Source organism: Callorhinus ursinus, unplaced genomic scaffold (genome assembly GCF_003265705.2).
Source record: "Callorhinus ursinus isolate GAN/ISIS: 27379988/994484 unplaced genomic scaffold, GSC_fseal_2.0 scaffold1, whole genome shotgun sequence".
Classification (NCBI taxonomy): domain Eukaryota; kingdom Metazoa; phylum Chordata; class Mammalia; order Carnivora; family Otariidae; genus Callorhinus; species Callorhinus ursinus.
Window position 1 is genome coordinate 112,273,169 of NW_027397063.1, and position 18,002 is coordinate 112,291,170.

Sequence of the window (18,002 nt, forward strand, 5' to 3'; positions counted from 1 at the left end):
CCAAGATAGAATCATTTAGAAAGAGTCACACCTGAGGTGAGAAGGGCCTGTTTTTAGATGACTCAGGAGAGGGACCAAGGCTAGATCCACGAGAGCCTTGCAGCTTCCACTTTGTGCACTGGACCCCTGAGCTACCACGTGAGAGGTAGGACTACCCCTTCTCGTGCAGGGAGGAGGCCACGTGCAGACTCTGATCAGTAGCCCCAACTCAGCTCAGGCCTTGAGTCGGCCCAGCTCAGACACCCAATGTGTGAATAAAGAAACCTCCAGGTGATCCCAACCAATTCCTAGTCATTTAAGGCTGCAGACACCATGGAACAGAAGCAAGCTAGCCTCCTTCCCTCCCTCCCCTTTATCTAAATTCCCGAGCCATGGGATCTATGAGCGTAATAAAATGGTTGCTTTCCATCAGTAAGCTGTGGGGTAGTTTGCTGGGTAGCATTAGATAACTAGAACACCAGACTCTTGTATGCCAGGTGTTTTATGTCCTTGCACTCACTTTATCTTTATAACAGCATCTTGAAATAGGACTTAATATACCCATCTTAGAGAGGAGAAATCTGACACTCCAGAGAAGTGAAGCAACCTTTCCAAGATCACATAGCTTCTAAGTGGTATAATCAGGACCAATACACCAAGTCAGGATCCATATACTGTTTATACACCGCACATCAGTCAGCCACCCAGAATTAAGAGAACTTTTTAAATAAATTAGAGGTTGAATTCAGCACCTGAAATGGCCTATTTACATATATTTTATATGCTGATAACACTCACCTCTGAAATAAAGTCATCTGGCTGTCAAAAACATAAAAGATACTAAATCCCATCCACGTGAGCTGGGCCATGTGACTGAGGCTCAGCTGAGAAACTAATTCACATCAGACTGTTCCGCTGACAGTGGTCCAGTGCAGTAAGTCTCTCAGAGAAAGGGCAGAATCCATAGCAGTCAGATTCTGTAGCACCTTAACTGAAGTAACAGAATGACCACGGTAACTCAGACCAGTGGGCAAGCGGGGGTGGGCGCAGGGGAGAGATCTTTCGTTCCACGGGCTATTCTACATTGGCGAAGGAAGCGCCTCAGACAGAGGTAAAACTGCTTTGCAAATTCACTTATAGGTGTTCTGGGAGAATGCTGAAAATAGACACTCGAGAAATCTGGCTGCGATCAGAGGCCAGATGTTCCCCCAGACGCGTGAATGATTGTGGGCTGCGGGCACTCAGTCTGATTCAACTCATGTTACCTCAGGAGGTACCTGAGCCCTGATCTTGGGGAAGAAGCTGGGGCCACCCTGCCCTCCAGGAGCCTTGAGAGTCCTGGGAGCAGCATACCAGCTGCCAGCCCTGGCTGCAGGGTCCTGCCAGGGCGTCTGCTGCAGGGAGGCCTTCTACCCCAGTGCGCGTGAAGGAATGCCTAAGTGCCGCACACGAGCACTCCATGTGCAGTGAAGGGAGACGCCAGCTGGGGCGAAGCAGAGTCCTCCAAATATCCCTCTGAGACCTCAGAGCTGCCAAGCAAGCCTGACCGGATGTGCCAAGGAACCCCAGGGCCCAGATCCTGAAGTATAAGACTTACCCTGGGAGAGGGTATGGAGAAAGAGCCCGGAGAGAGCACAGCACGCACTCCCTATAAAATTCCTTCTCTTGTTCACTCCCTCTATCAGTTTGAGGTCCCTCAGAAGCAGGCCCTGCTTGAGGCAAGGATTGCGGGGCAGGTGGTGTATCTGGGACGTGATGTCAGGAAAGACTCAGGAACAAAGGGTGGAAGCAAGTCGCCACTGGGGGTGCGTGGAGCCCAGGCCTCGGGGGACCTCGGGGGGACTGTGTGCCAGGCTGCAGATGTTCTCTCACCAGAGAGACAAGGGTGCTGGGGTACTGACCCGCCAACTCCTGTCAGTCATTGGTGGAGGACCATTCCTGGGGTTGTTAATTCCCTGGTCTTCTGACCTGGCACACATACAGGCAGAGACAGTTCTCATGGCCAGAGAGAGCCACAGGCAAAGGGCCACTGGTGCTGGAAGTAGGGACTGAATGCATGAAAATGGCAGGAGCAGAGGGAATGTGGGCAGGGCACTGCTGGTGTCAGTTACAGTCACCATCCATGGCCACCTAAATCCCCTCCCCGCCCCATGACTACTGTCCAGTCTCCATCCAACCTGCATGGCATTGAGTCCGATGACAATGCATGCTGAAGAGGGGGTCAAGACCTACTATAAGCTCCAGCCTGTAGTACACAGGCCCTCTGGGGAGGAAGCCCCTGATTCTAAGCCACTGGTAGCAGGTTCCACCTAACTCAGTAGCTCTTCTATTCCTCTAGCCCTGCTGAATGGGATGGATGGGGAAAAGAGCTGGCCCTTCCTCATCCCAGGCTGGCTATGGGTAGACTGGGGCGCCATCGCAGACCTGGTTTTGTGACCACCTTCTGGCGTAGGGAGGTCTGCTTCTGAGCCTCCTGGCAAAAACAAAACAAAACAAAACCAGTACTCCACAAAACCACTGCACCCTAGGACTGCCTAAGTGTAACCCCTGACCATAACTGCTGCCAAAGACCACCATACCTGGAACTGGATATAATCCGCGTAGGGCATTTTTTTTTCCCTTGGAGAGTGAGAGGATGCTGAAATGGGAAATGAACAAGTAGGGAAGATCTGGATCGATCTTGAAATGCCAGAGAGATAACAGAACACCATGCCCTAGACGCCTGTTCTACTCCCCAAGCTTTCTGTGAGAAATACTTTTGTCTGGCTGTCAGAGGTATATTTCACACAACCTCAGGCTTTTACTGCCATGATTTTACCTTTCCCAAGTTCAATCATTTCAGGGAAATCCGTATGTAAATTCCCCATGAAGTTAGAGAAGATTCCACTTTCAAAAAAAATCCCCAAGGAACCAGTGTGTGTGTGTCGGGGGGGGGCAGGATGGGCGGCAGAAGGGGGGGGCTACCAAAGCCATCTCAGAGAAGGAAGCATTTTAGTAAGTTAAGTTGGAAGAGTGGGCGTGAGAATTCTCCCTCCCACCCAGGCTCTTCTCTTTATTCCACACAAGCTGGGTCTGTGCGGGAGCTCGCAGGGAAGCTGCTTTTAAATTCACAGCTTATAGTCCATTATAATTGAAAATATGGTGACGCATAAGAGATGATGTTGATTTTAGAATCAGAACGTCAACCAGGTCTTCTCATTTCAGAAATACATACATCCCTTAGTGCCCTGAAGTTACTGTTGGGCTGAAATTTTTATAAACTCCACTCCAAGTCAAATATTACACAACTACCAAATGTCACCGAACTACTTATTAAGGGGATATACCATTTCCCATTAAATCAAAATATTAAAATGCGTTTTCATCTCAAAGTTACTGACGCTCTCTTTGGCAATGCAGCCTCTCTCTTTGTGACACCTCAAGCTTACATGAAGGGAGGGAGAAGAACAAGACACCTAGGGATTAAAAACAAAACACAGTAAAATCCCTCATCCTCTACATTATCAATGAGAACACTAAGGAAGAATTTTCCATCTAAGAGACCAGTGTTTTAACTCTGAAATATTAGTACTGACCATAATAAGTACTCTATCCTGTTTTTTGGAGTTTAATCCATTGGCTTCTAAACATAAAATGATGTGATTTTTGGCCCCTACCATGCTATGTCAACGTCCTCTTTCCCACTGGGTGGAAATTGGCTCAAAGATACTCCAGCCCAATTCCATAGCTTTTCATTCCCTTTCAATTACTAAGGCTCAGTCCAGGTCATTTTTAACATCAATCTCCTATCTGATCCAAAGATCTATTCTCTCTGGCCCCCTACAAAGGCAAGGCATCTCCAAGTCTCTGATGGAGGGGCCAAGTGTAGTCTGCCCCCTCCCCTCCAACTTGCTCTTGGTGTTTATGGAGTAGAGAAGCAGGAGAGGGGAAAGACCAGGGGATATCTCTATACTTAACTAGGCAAAGTAGCAGTCCTCTCTTTCCTCTGGTCTAAATAATGTTCCAGCACATGGTTTATGGGCTTTAAGAGGTCTTCCAACATGCTTCACTGGAAACTCTTATTCTTGAGAAGATCTTCTTGTGAAATGTGACAACTTCTTTCAGTTGTCCAGGTGGCATTTTCCTTTTTTCCCCAAAAGGCACCCAGAAAGACTATAGTTCCAGAAATTATCTACCCCATAAGGCAATTTCAGCCTGCAAGCACATATGGGATCCATCTTTGGTATCTCCTAGAACTGGAAATTTGTTTTGTTTTGTTTTGCTTTAACATTTTATTGATTTATTTGAGAGAGAGAGAGAGAACGAGCAGGGAGGAGGGGCAGAGGGAGAGGGAGAAGCAGACCCACAGCTGAGCAGGGAGCCCGATGTGGGGCTCAATCTCAGGACCCCGGGATCATGACCTGAGCCGAAGGCAGACGCTTAACCAACTGAGCCACCTCGGGGCCCAGACCTGGGAATATGTAAGTGAGTGACTTGTGTTGCAAGTGTCCAGGCATCTCTTGGGTTGAAAGTCCCCCAACACATCATGTAGAGCTCCACAGTCTCTTCCTTATGCCAGTGGCACTGGAGTGGGTCAGCTAAATATTCTTTGTGTAGCTTTAATAAACCCCGAGCTTTCCAGGAATACAGCCGTCCTATAAATTGAGGCCAGAGTATACTTTGTCTTGTTCAGGACTTCACCAGAAATATCTCACCATTTCTAAACATTACATCACCTCAATACTGCCCATGACATTTGAATTGCCAGTACAACACACCTGGATCCATGTGCATTTCTAGCTGTGGGATTCACAGCAAGCATCTAATTCACTACTTCCTCCAGCAGAGTTGGGCCCGGGGCATCACGTATTATTATACATTTTCCTTTGATTTCCTTTATATTTTAGTTAAGACATTACACTGATTTGTTAAATTATGTATACAAGCAGGTAATAGTATCAGTTAAGTTCCATTTCAGGATAATAATGGGGGCATTACAAAATATTTTTTTATAAAAAGGGGTCACAGATTCTCACACGGATGAAAACCAGTGGTCTAGATTCATAATCCTTTCACTGTATTTCCCTATTATGGATCCTCAGACTTTAGTAAAACCCTGTTGGGTCCAAGCTCTAGCCTTGATGTGGGAATAAAAGGAAATGTTCCCACTTGAGCCAGAGTTCCAGGAAGAGGGTATCTCTCTCCACTCTGGGTCCCTACCCCAGCCCATGTAGGGAGTGGCAGCATTAATCACAGAAAAAAACCTCTGCCCGTAGAAGGGAGATGCCAGGGTCAGAATCAGAGCTGTTAGCCACCTGCCCCACCCCCCACCAAGGAGCTTTTCTTCCCAATGCCAGCCTCAGAAGTTCTGGGGGTTTGGGTCTGGATGGGGAAGGTGGGTGGGGTTTCCCTGTGCACAGTGCCAAAGCTTTAATGCTCGGTACAAACCAGTATATCCTTAGATCCAGAAGTAAATGTTCTGACTTTGGAGAGACTCCCATTTGCTCATTTTTTGTGGACTACATGCCCAGCCTAGAAATCTCAGCACATCCAGATGTCTACCCCTCTTCCTGCTTGCCTGCTTCCCTAGCCGTGGTGGGAGAACTCCGTGGGCCTCATCCTGTGGGGCGGTCCCGTTTTAACTGATGACAAAGCTTTTCCTACTTAAAACTTCATCCTTGACTCTACAGACCCAGGTATCTGATACCATATCAAAGTGCCTTTAATGACCTGTTTGGAAAAGAAAGCATGATTTACATACACAGGACTTCTACGATCTAGGGTTTAAGAGAATGCTGACGGGAACGCACAGGATCCACAGAGTGACACAGAAGAGTGTGGTGGGGAGAGTGTTAGACCTGCAGCAGCCAAACAAAATTCTCATCAGTGCAGTGACAGAAGATGTTCTCCCAAATGTGCACCGTTCAATGCTATAGATTAAAGACGGAGCTTATGACTAAGCTATTTCACTGACAGGAAAGTTAATTCACATTACTTATCCCAGAAGAAGATACACTCTGGCAATGGCCCCCAGCATCATCAGTCCCAGAGGTGCTGATGAGCAGCCACCTAACCTGTCTCACACCTAGCAGGTCACCCACCTCCAGCCCGGCTCCATCTCCCCTCTTAACCAATACATTTCTATCTAACTTTGTAAATAACCAAATGTGTTTCTTCTCTCATTCACATCCCCAAATCTTATTCACTGGCCCATCCTCAGTGTCTAGATGATCAAGAGGAGGGGGTTAAAGGCAGGGCAGCAGCCAGCCCAAGGGAAGGTGACCCTCTGGATGCCTGAGTGGGTACTAAGGTCTCGTCACCCACAATTACTTGGCGATGCCCTGTTCGCCGCCAAACCCAGGGCCACTGGGGAACATTTTATGCAATAAGGCAGAAGTTTCCTTAGAGCATTTGGCCTGAGCATCAGGCAGAAGCATCTCTGGCTTCAGGGATAGAGGGACATGCTAAGTGTTTCCTGGCAGCCGAGAGAGTGAGCCTGAATACCTACCCATGTTCTCAAGCTACCTAAGTCCAGGATAAACTGTACTGCTGCAGAGGAAATCATAAATAATGCATCCGAAGGCCAGGACTTCAATATCTTTGAAGGGTTTCATTTTTCCTCCCTTCCAACTTTGATATATGCACTTACTTAACAAGGGTCTGGGGAGGGTTAATTGAATTAATATATGTAAAGTGCTTTGAGTTTGAAGAGAATACGCAATATAAATGGAAGTGTCACTAAAAAGGTTAATCTAATTTACATCTAACACTTTCAGTTCATGGTGTTAATGAACTATATCCTTTTAGAGAGTGATTAATTTATAGAAATGTGATTATTTTTCCTAATGCTATATACGGGTCAGCTTCTCTTATTACTATAACTTTATAGGAGAATTCAGCATTTTATAAATTAAAACAATAAATCAAACACCCCTGTAATGGCTATATTTCATTAATTACAAGGAGACATGCATTAGATTAACATTTATCTGTTTTAATTAATTTGCTGCAATGCAGTTATCCATGCAAATTGGAAAATGACACATCAACTTGACATAATATTAACAGTTTTGACTGGTTCTTCCCTGAAAATTTATGGACCTGCAGCTGCTGCATTCGTGGGTAACCATGGTGACCACCAGCTGTGTGACATGGGCGGGCTGTACATCAAAGAGCCGGGAAGGGACTTCTCCTGAAAATATACTTAACTAAATAGATAAATAGGTAAGGCCTAAGAAAAAGACAAAGACGCAGGATTTTGTTTGGGGGAGTTGAGTCCCGAAGTCTCAAACAAATTTCTTAAATCTGATCACCTTCTTTTCGTAGGCCCTTTATCCCTTCAAAAGGCATTCAGAGCCCCTTCCAGGTGGATCCGCAGAACATCCGTGGGTCGAGGAGGGAGGTGGCGCAAAGCCAACCCCAGAGAGGTGAACAGTTTGCCCCCCGGCTCCACACTGATCAGCGGGTCCAGGTCACAAGTCCGTACTGACTGTTGTCAGACTGGCTTGAAGACTGCAGACTTGTTTAACCACATACTACAACAGACACTGTGGACATGCAAAGTGATAGAAGTCACAAAATGGGAGAAGAAACAGGAGTAACAGGGAGATGGAAGGGGTTCGACCTTCCATGTGGGGTCTCTCTTCTGTAGCTGCAGCTCATGGTTCCAAACCTACCATGGGCAAAGTTAACCCAAAGGAACGAATCACTAATGGTTAGACAGGAAACAGAGGGTAGAACAGGTTTGGAGTGTGGGAGATTCTTCTCCCTGCCTCTGGAGTTAGAAAATCACTTACTCCGGTCCTCTAGGCCCACACGCAAGGGCAGCTGAAGCCCACACAATCCTAGAATTTCAGCTCATTTTGCTCTGCCAGCATTTCTTGGCACACATCTCTTTGCTATAAGCTGCCCCAGCTTCTTCCCTCCAGACCCTGTCTGGGAGGGAGTTAAAATCGGGACTTAAGAGCCAAGAGCTAAAAGACAAGCCATCGCTTGAAATGCACAGAAACTCTGGGGAATGAAAGGAAGTACTGAGTTTGCAGTTCATGGGATTTTAAGACCCACCCTTCCTTCTTTCCTTCTTTCCTTCCTTCCTACACCCCTCCCTCCTTCCCTCCTTCCTCCCTTCTCTCTTTCCTCCCTTCTTCCCTCCTTCACTCCTTCCTTCCCTCCCTCCCTCTTTCTGTCCTTCCCTGCTTCCTTCCCTGCTTCCTTCACTCCTTCCTTCCCTTCCCCTATCCATCTATCCTTCCTTCCTTCCCTCCCTTCCCCTATCCTTCCTTCCTTCTTTCCTTCCTCCCTCCCTCCCTCCCAATTAACAGCATTCACTTTGTAAAAGTTGAAAACACGGCACTCTACAGATGAGTCAGGAGAACAACAGCCACACCAAAATGTGTGAGGCATCCAGTCCAGCAGATGCCACTGGAATTCTCACTGAGAAAGGCTATAAACGCCACTCTTGTTGCTTCTAAAAATGTGTGAGGGCATCCAGTCCGGGGTTCTTCCCCCTGGAGGGGCTCACAGTCTGCCTGGGGAGGCAGGAAGGCAACAGGCACTTGGAGGGGGGAAATTAGAAATGGTAAAATATAGAGGAACAAGGCCCCCACCCGGAAGCAGCCTTGCAACCATGTAAAGAAACAAAGTGTTCCTTGGGGAACTCTTAGTAGCCAATGGGAGTGCTTCTCAGCTTTGGCTGAGCATCAGAAATACCCGAGAACTTCGAGAGCTCTGGGGCACCTGGGTGGCTCAGTTGGTTAAGAGTCTGCCGTCCACTCAGGTCATGATCCGGGGGTCCTGGGATCTGAGCGCAGCATGGGGTCCCTGCTCAGTGAGGAGTCTGCTTCTCTCCCTCTGCCTGCCTACCCCCCCGCTCTCATTTTCTCTCTTAAATAAATAAATAAACAAACAAACAAAATATAAGAAAAGAAAAGAAAGACAAGATGTGAGAGCTTTAAAGGAAGTCCCAGGTCCTAGCCTAGAGCAACTGCCGCAGAGTCTCTGGGGGTGGGTTCCAGGCATCACTTCTGTTTGACAATGGTCTCAGCTGGTTCTGCTGTGCGCTCAGGGTTGAGAATCACTGACATGGTGGAGGAGAGGACAGACTCTGAAACTAGACTTGGTGGATTTAAATCCCAGCTCTACTGTTTTACTGGTTGGGTGAACTGGGTAAGTAGTTTAACCTTCCCGGCCTTGGTTTTTCTCACCTTTAAAATGGGGATGATAAGAGCACACACCTGGTTGAGTGGCTGGAAGGTTATGAGTATTAATACCTATAAAGCACAGTTCGAGGCACAGAGCAGTGCCTCGAACATAGTCAGCTCTTGGTAGATGATCATATTTGCTGTCTGGAAGTTGCTGGAAAGTTCTTTGAGAAGAGAGGCGGCCTGACGAGAAGTGAGGGGCAAACCATCAACTTTTATGAATGGCTGCAGAGTTTGGAACGATCTTGAGAGAAACTATCATCAGGGGTGAGGCTCCCTGTTCTCAGAAGGCCCCCATGCATCCCCGCTTCAGAGGAGGCTTAGGTTGTAAGGGTGCAGGCAGAAGTCCCCGGCGGCCATTCCCTGTCCTAGCCGGTGTTCTAGGACTATCTGAGCTGCTAGAAGGCATTATGGTAGGGATGGGCGAGGCAGAAGGTGGGAGAAGGGCTGGTTTCCTCCAGGACAAGAACTGGTTTCCTACTCTCTCTCTTTTCCCCCACAGCACCCCTTCCCACTCCAGGGCACTCACTACAAAATGTGATATAGGAATTGGATTTCCAGTCCTGGAGTCCCAGTGGTAGCAAAGACTCTGCTGCCTGTGTAAGTAGAGAGCCGGGGGCATAGAGGGGCCATGCTGTTCAGACAGTGGGCATCACAAGGGGTGGCTTGACAGAAACTTGAAGTCATTCCAAGAGTGTGAAGCTATTCTCAAAACCCTGGGGCCCTGCCAGTCCCTAGCATGGATGGTGAAGGATGGATTCATGATGACTGGGATGGAATTTTTGGAGGCCTGGTGGGACTGGAGTTGGTGCTACCCATCCTGACAGCGGTGTGAGGGAGGAGTGAGGAGGAGGTCAAAACCAAAATGTAGCACTTTCGTTGTAGGCCCTGCTGAATAAGGCAGCAGCAAGGGGCATGGAGAGACAGGGGAAGGTTCTAGATATCTATGGGTAGAATCAACTGCATATGATAAAGGACAGGGTGTGATGGGGGAGAGAGACGCACGCTGGAGGAGTCCTGGGGCTCCGACTTAGGTGAGTGCACAGGAGGACGCTTCACCCAAAAGAAGGCCACAGTCAGAATAATAGGTTTCTGGAGGGAGAGAAGCGGTTGGGCATACATGGGGCTGGTGGTACCCCAGAGCATCCTAGAGGAGCAGACATTAAGCAAGCCTCAAGATGAGCTAGAAAAATTGGTCAGGGCCAGAGAGGACCCCAGGAGAACTGATGTAAGCAGAGGGCACTGAGCTGGGGACAGGCAAGGTCCTGAGGATCTATAAGGATAAGCGCTTGTTCCAAGGATTAGAAAACCACTAAGAAGAGGCAGAAGTGGGCTTTGGGTGACATCGTCCAAGACATCACCTGGCTCTCTGGTGCTGGATTACAACCACCTACAAGCAGTAGGACCCCTTGGTCTGATTTCTGGCTCTGTTGCTGCAGGCCCTATGGGGTTCCTTTACCAACCTATAAAACGGGTATTTGTGAAAAGAGCAATTGACATATATAATCATGCCATGACATAAGAAAAGGCAGCCTTATGAGTAGTCAGGTACCTGCTACTCTGTCCATACAATCTCCTCCCACCCTTGCCACACTCACTTTTCAGCATCCCCTCCTCACTGTCCCCAGCATCCAGCCTTCGAGTATATCTAACATACTTGAAAGTGTTCATGGTAGCCTTTATTCACCCTGCCTGCTTAACAAAGGATTCAGAAGGGAACCATCCTTGACCCAAATGAAAGACCAGCTAGGGAGCCCTTTCTGGTGCAGGAGACCCCTGCAAGCACATCTCAGACCACGAAATGCAGACAGCTGTCTTCTCTGCGTGAGGCCAGGCATGACAGGAAGTGAGGAAGGCTTCAAGCCGCCTGGACCAGAAGACAGAAGCCATGTTTACTCCTCCTGGCGAAGTGAACCAGAGAATGAGGCTTGCAGAGAAACTGACTCTTTCAGCAGTTTTGTAGTGAAACCCAAATGTTCTCAGACAGCGAGGCTCAGACAGAGTAAGAGCCTCTCTGACCTTACTCAGACCCGTCCCAGAGCAGACATCACATCCCTCTGGTAGGGAAGCCCAGGTGATGTGAAATCCATGTCTACCACACTCTGGGTAGGTTCAAATCTCTGGGTTCAAATCTCAGTTCTATAATCTCTAAGCTGTGAGACCTTGGGCAAGTTACTTCACTTCTCTGGGCCTCAGTTTTCTCCTCTGTAAAGATGGGACAGCAATTCTACCTTCACCATGGAGTTGGGGTTAAGACCAAATCAACTGACACATGGGAAATGCTGAAAAAAGTGCCTGGCACATAGTGTGCATTCAATAAACATTTGTTATTTTATTAGCTCTGTAATCTGTATACAGAAATGTATTCTCCCTCTCTCCAAAAAAACAAAAAAAAAAAAAAATGGGGCACTTGGGTGGCTCAGTCAGTTAAGCATCTGACTCTTTGATTTCGGCTCAGGTCATGATCTCGAGGTCCCTGAGATCAAGCCCTGTGTCAGGCTCTATGCTGGGCGTGGATCCTGCTTGGGATTCTCTCTCTCTCTCTCTCTCTCTCCCTCTCCCTCTGACCCTCCCCCCTTAAAAAAGGGGGGGAAAAAAGAAATGTATTTGGCCATGGCTGAGCTCCCTCTTCACTCCTGCCCGTGTGCCAATCATGTGCATTCTTACCATCCTGCATTCACTGTCCTGCCCCCCTCCTATCTGCTTACCCAGTGTCTACTCACCCGTCAAGACCCCTTTCGTTTTCTCTGTAAATCTTTCCTGACGTCTCCAATCCTTGCCAATTTCTTCCTCTCCTCCAAGATTTTTGTGAGGTCTGTAGCGCACAATCTACCCTTTTCCCGTCAGCTATGAAGTTCTCCAATAGTTCATGTCATGTGTGATGTTTGCCCTAGACAGAGTGTGAGCACTTTGATATCTGGAACTTGCTTTATCTTTTTGTTCCCTTCACAGAGAATAACAGAAGACTGAGAAGTAGCTACTGGCTGATAAGGCTAAAGAACAGGGCCCAGTACATGTTTGAGTTGGCCTCCCACCGAAGGCATCCTTCTCTGAACTGTGCCCGCCCCTGCCTTCTGCCTGATGCTCCCCCCCAAAGTCCACAACATGACTGTTATAGATGAATGTTTGTGTCCCCCCAAGATTCATACGTTGAAACCCTAACCCCAAAGTAATGGCATGAGGAGGCGGGGTCTTTGGGAGGTGACTGGGGACAGAGGGGGTCATGGGGGTGGAGCTTTCATCAGTGGGATTAGTACTCTTATAAATAAAAGTCAGGAGAAAGCCTGCTTCTTCTCTCTGTTCTCTACCCTGTGTGGGTACAATGAGAAGTCAGGAGTCTGCAACTTGGAAGAGGCTCTTACCAGAACCCGACCCCTAGCACCTTGATCTCAGACTTCCAGCCTCCAGATGGTTCAAAATAAATTGCAATTGCTTATAAGCCATTCAGGCCCCGGTATTTTCATTACAGCAGCCCCACCTGGTTAAGATGGCAATCATCTGTCCTACTCAGCACATGTCATGAGCTCAGCAGCCTTCTCCCAATTCACTCCTCTCCTGGTCCATCTCAAACTTACCACGCCAATGGAAACATTTCCACAGGGTCCAGTGAGTGGTGGGCCAGACAACAAATAATAAAAATCATCTGTTTCAGGCTGCCATTTCATTATCATACCTTGGGTTACCCCCTTCCATGTAAACAGGCATCATCAGAGAGGTTGTCTTAAGCAAAACAAAAATGCTTCTCCGCTTCCTGGAACAGCAGGGCTGAGACGAAAGTGCTAACTGGCAAGGACCTCTCCTAACAGCCCAAATCAACCACAGATGCTCTTCCTCCAGAGACCAGAAGCCCCGCACCTCCCAGAGCTGGCCCACGGAGACACGTTTATTTACTTATACAGCACACATTGCTGAGTCCTTACTCTGGGCTAGCCCCGCATTAAGTGCCAGGGCTTTTGAATGAATGAGAAGGGGGCCCTGGCCTCAAAGGCGTCCATAGACTAGTGAAAGTAGTAAATGTTTTCACAGTCCAAGCCAAATGTGTGTGAATGTGCACTTCCATTTATACATGCTGTTTCTCCGCACATGCTCATACAAAGAAAGACACAGAGACAGAACAGAGCTTGGGGCTGCGAGAAGATATGAACAAAGCTACTGAATTGCCAAGAGATCAGAAAAGGGGATTTCACCAAATCTCAAACCCTAGAGCCCAGTGTTTATGAAACCAATAATTACCGTCACTATGTATTTAGGGCCATTTGCATGCCATGAACAGGACTAAATGATTTGCAAGGTAGATTTTTGTATCCCTATTTTATAGATAAGGAACCTGAGGCTCAAAAAGCTTAGCTAATTTACCCAAGATTATCTAGCCAGGAAGCAGTAGGACCAGAATTACAACCTGGGTTTCTCTAAGTCCAAATTTTATTTTATATAGGAGAGAAGAAAACATCTCAAACATCTACATCAAGAAACAAGAGCACCGTGACTGCAAACAGGTAGAATCACCAAGCCCATCACCACTGACTGCTCAGCTTACACCTGAATACCAGGCAGCCACTTGGCCCTAAAGGAGGCAGGGAAAGTCAAGGTGAGATTCAAGGCTCACAGAGCAGTGCTGGGGCCAGACAAGGAGCACAGGCACGCCAGAGGGGGAGCCACAGTGTTCTGGGGGTGCCCAGCCTGGGAGACCCATGGGGAAAAGTTCCTAGGGGAGGCCCTGTCTAAGCCTGACCACGTGATGAGTAATAGAAGGGATTAGGCTGAGGAAGGTGACCTTCTAGCCTGAAGACATGGTCCACAGGATCCACGAGCACATCCTGGCCCAGTAACCAGAGGTGATTCAAGATGAAGGGAATCTGGTCTTTTCAAGGAATCCAAGAAGTGTTCGTCTTTTTTAAACAGCCAAGATAGAGAAAAGTAAAGGGAAGTGGTTATAATAACTGCCTGGCTACTGGATTATTTCAGAAATTGGGAATATGTTTGCACTAAGAGTTCACTGATTCTGTGAAAACCCCAAACAGTTGTATGGAATTAGCTGCTCAATTCCCTGCATCAAGAAGCAAGGAATACAAAGGCAAGACGAGCCATGCCCCCCAGACACAACGTCGTACAGGAGCCCAAAGCTGCGAAGGTATGTTTCCAGACAGTTGTCCAGAGGACGTGTTCAACTCTGCCAGGCAGCTTGAAGTCACACTCCCAATTTTCTTCTACACGTGACTACAGAATTGTATGCAGGAAAAAAGCTATTTTTTGTTCAATCTTCTTCACATGTCGCCCTGACTTTTCTCTTTTTCAATGACAGGAGTAATCATGATATGGACCTTAGAAACGGCAAAGTCAGTGACTGGAAGAAGCATACCCTTACTATTGCTCATGTTCTTCAGAGATGATGTGAGATTTGGGAATGTAAAATGCAAGTGTATCATAATAAGGAAAGTCAGTCCTGTAAATACCGACTAAACTGTCATTATAAATGTCTCTGTTTTGATCAACTATTACACATTTGTCTTTTTTTAAAAAATGCAGCTAACAGCGCTCTTTGCAGCCCCCCAGTGGTTGGAAGGGGAAAAAAGAAAGAAGGGGGATTCGGGGGACAACTCTCACCCCTCTAGGGCCAATCAACTTTTTTACATTGGAAAGACAAATGGCTTGTGTTCACCACGAAATGAGTATATTCTAAGCGAGGAAGATGAAAAGTGTTGATTAAAATGCACATAATTGTACACATACATATGAATCACTGGGAGCCTGGATTTTTTTCTTTTTCATCTTTCTCTCTTATCTCTGCAAAGGTTTCTTATTCTGACCTGAGAACTTCGCAATGCATAAGCACACCAGGTCCTCTGCCCAAACGAGCTTTTCTCTTTTCCTCACTTGCTGTGAGCTCCCCTGTTCGCAGACATCTGCTTATAAATATACCATTTGTTTTGCTACAAAGTGATTAAAAATCTTCAAAAACATGTCATTTGCCTGTTTAACAAAGTGTCTATACAGGGGAAGGACAGCAAAAGGTTTGGAAATTCACTGTTTTTTTAATTCTTGTTTTTACCAAAACAACAGTCTCTCAGAATGATCCCTTGTATCAGCGACTCCTTTACCACACTTTAAGATATTTTCATGAGTTTTTCCTTGTCTTCTCAAAAAAGAAACTGCTTCTCAAGAAGGGGGGGAGGGCTGAATTGTTGAAAAGAAACAGGATGTCTGCTTATGAAATAGTTTCAAAACCATGTCACCAAAAATGTAAGGTTAGAGAATAAGCAGAAACTCTCCTATTCTTTGCTCAAATTTATCATTCACAAGTTGTGGGAGAAGCATCCCTGAGGTCCAAAGGAGGCAAACTATCTACTCTCCTCACCCTCCGAGAGTAATTAAACCTGGTATACATTCCTTCCCTGAGCCACTGGTAAGCTATGGTTCAAAGCCAGCTTGCAAAATCAGGTTGCCTCTAATAGGGAACCTGTTTATCTACAGGTGCAAACCCCTCCGTCCCCCTGATGATGGTCAGACAAGATTCCAGCGATCACGTTCCCCCCTCCTCGTTACCTGGCAGATTTGGCCACAGCCCCCAAACCAAGCGCACACCCTGCTCGTCAACAGCGCAAAGAATCAACAAGTTATCACTAAGCTGGGCGTTCCAGCCGAGATCTGCTACTGCCTCCCCAGGGCCCACCGCCACCCAGCTCCCTCTCTGCTCCTCCCTCGCCCCTCCCCGCACCGTCCTGCACGTGACCTTCTCTTTCAGATCCGCCCTCCGGTCGCCCCTACCCCAGCGCCCTCCCCTTGCACCCAGACAGCTGTCAAAGTACGCTGCTCGCCAGCCTACTGTCTCCCTCCAGCGCCGGGCGTTCACCAGGACCTTGCAGCCTTCTGGGAGGGAGCAGCGGGGAGGTCAGCAACTCCCACCGCACCAGGTGGGCGGGGGAGGGGCGCCAGGTGGGCCCCAGCGGAGTCTGAGAGGCGGCGGGGGGCTTGGGGGGGCGTCACATCCCACACTTCTCCGGACTCCGCAGCCCACCGGGAGGGCGCGCGTTCCCAGGGGAGCCACAGCCGCCCTGGGGGATGCTGAGGCTAGCCGGGGCGGGGGCGGGGGAGCTTCCCTGGAACCTACAAGTTTCCATCCACCTCCCAGCCGGAGAAGCGCTCTGCTCCGTCCTTTGAAGGCGCCGCCGCCGATTCCCTCCCTCAGGGCAGGAGCAGACAACTGTCTCTTCTACCCGGCGTCCGAGCCCAGCTCAACCCGGGCTGGGGCCCGCGACGCCCTCACTACGCTCCCACCCCGCCACAGACAGCCCCCAAAGTTGTCCAGACTCCCGCAGACCTCCCCTTCTCCTGCGTCCCTGGACCCCGCCCAGGGTAGGGCCGGCGTCTGCAGGTGGAGCCTCTCAGGTCCGGGGCGCAGGGCGCTCACTTCGGCGATCCCGAGCGCACAGAGGCCGGGGAGCTGCGGCAAGGGAGGGCGTGCATTTCTAGCGTGAGCCTGGGTCCCCGCGCTTGCACCCGTAAGCCCGCCCTGCCTCCCTCTTCGGAGAGGAGGAAACTTCCCCAGCACCCACCTTTAGCCGCGAGGAGGCGGCGCCGCCGGCTGCCCCCGCCGCCGCCGCCGCTGCCGCTCCCCACGCCCAGCGCCAGCAGGAGCGGCACCCAGCATAGCCTGCCGGTCAGCATCCTCGCCGATGCCGCTGCCGCCGCCGCCGCCAACCAGCTGCCCGCTCCGCCTGCTGCCCGCGCCGGCTCTCGCCTGCCGGTGCCCGCCGGGCCGCGGCCGCCTCGCTTTGCCTGCTGGGTGCGCTTCGGGCGCCGCCGCGCTCGGCCTCCGCTACCCGCCGCCGCGCCGCTCGCTCGCCGCCAGCAGCCGCGCTCACTGGCGCGGGCCGGGAGCGGCTCCGGCGCTCACCCCGGGACGGCCCGTGACGTCACGGGGGGAGGGAGGTGGCTCCTGCATATTCATGAGACGCGGATACCGGCCCTGCTTCCGCGCTCCCCGCTCCGCGGCCCCGACCCCCAACTTTCCTCCAGCGTCCTCACGGTCCTGGGCGCTCGTGCTCCAGGCAGGACTCGGCTCCGGGAGGACCGAGGCGGGCCGCTGCGGCGAGCCCTCCCACCCGCGCCCCGGCTCCGGCTCCCCAAATAACTGCCTCCGGAGACGGCGGGGCCCCTCAGAAAGTGGTCACCTGGGGCCTGCGCGTCGTCTGCTGCGGCACAGGGGACCCTGCCCTGCCACGCCCTTTGGATCTAACATCTGTGCGGAGGGGCGGGCGGGCGTGCTGCGGGTCCTGCCCTTGACCGGGCGTCTGGACGCTCTGTGCCGCCTGGTCTGGGGAGGGCGCCAGGCACACGCGAGAGCTGGAGAACGCGAGCGCTGCTCTGGACTTGCCAGGCAGGGTAAATCTCCGTGGACCTGGAGGGCAATGGCCAGACTCCGCACCATCTTGGAGAGGCAGGTGCAGCTGCAGCCGCTGCTCTGAGAGGCTGATGGACCAGATCCGAAAAGCAGATTTTGGGTTCTGGGCCAGCAGTGGGGACATAAACTACCCTGCAGTACGGTACCTAGGCAAGAAGTTACCACCTTTCTGTTGTCACTCCACATCTAAGACCAGTCCACCTGACGTCATTCTTTGTAACATTTCATGCCATTGAGTAATTGTCACTTCCCTGAGAGCAGGGGCCACGCACCTCTTGTCGACCCCCCACTACCCCAAAGCCACGCAAAGTTCATAAAAGTACTCAATTAACATTAACTAATGGCTCAGAATAAGTCCTTGACCATATTTGCATATCTGCAGTGCCAATATCACACACAATTCAGGGTACATAAGGAATAGATAAATAGAGAAATATAGAAAC

The 18,002-nt window shown here is 49.7% G+C and overlaps 1 protein-coding gene across 2 annotated transcripts in view; it reads right to left on the bottom strand.

The window, feature by feature from the left end:
- The window catches only part of CLSTN2 (calsyntenin 2), a 631,223-nt gene extending 614,248 nt beyond the window's left edge, over window positions 1-16,975 (bottom strand). Inside the window, exon 1 of one of the 2 annotated variants that reach the window (XM_073899332.1) lies at window positions 16,712-16,975. In XM_073899332.1, the coding sequence (XP_073755433.1) occupies window positions 16,712-16,823 (112 nt within the window). In that variant the 5' untranslated portion in view covers window positions 16,824-16,975. The remainder of the gene's footprint in view (window positions 1-16,711) is intronic. The other variant, XM_073899377.1, reaches the window with a different exon arrangement.
- Window positions 16,976-18,002: the final 1,027 nt, after the last annotated feature.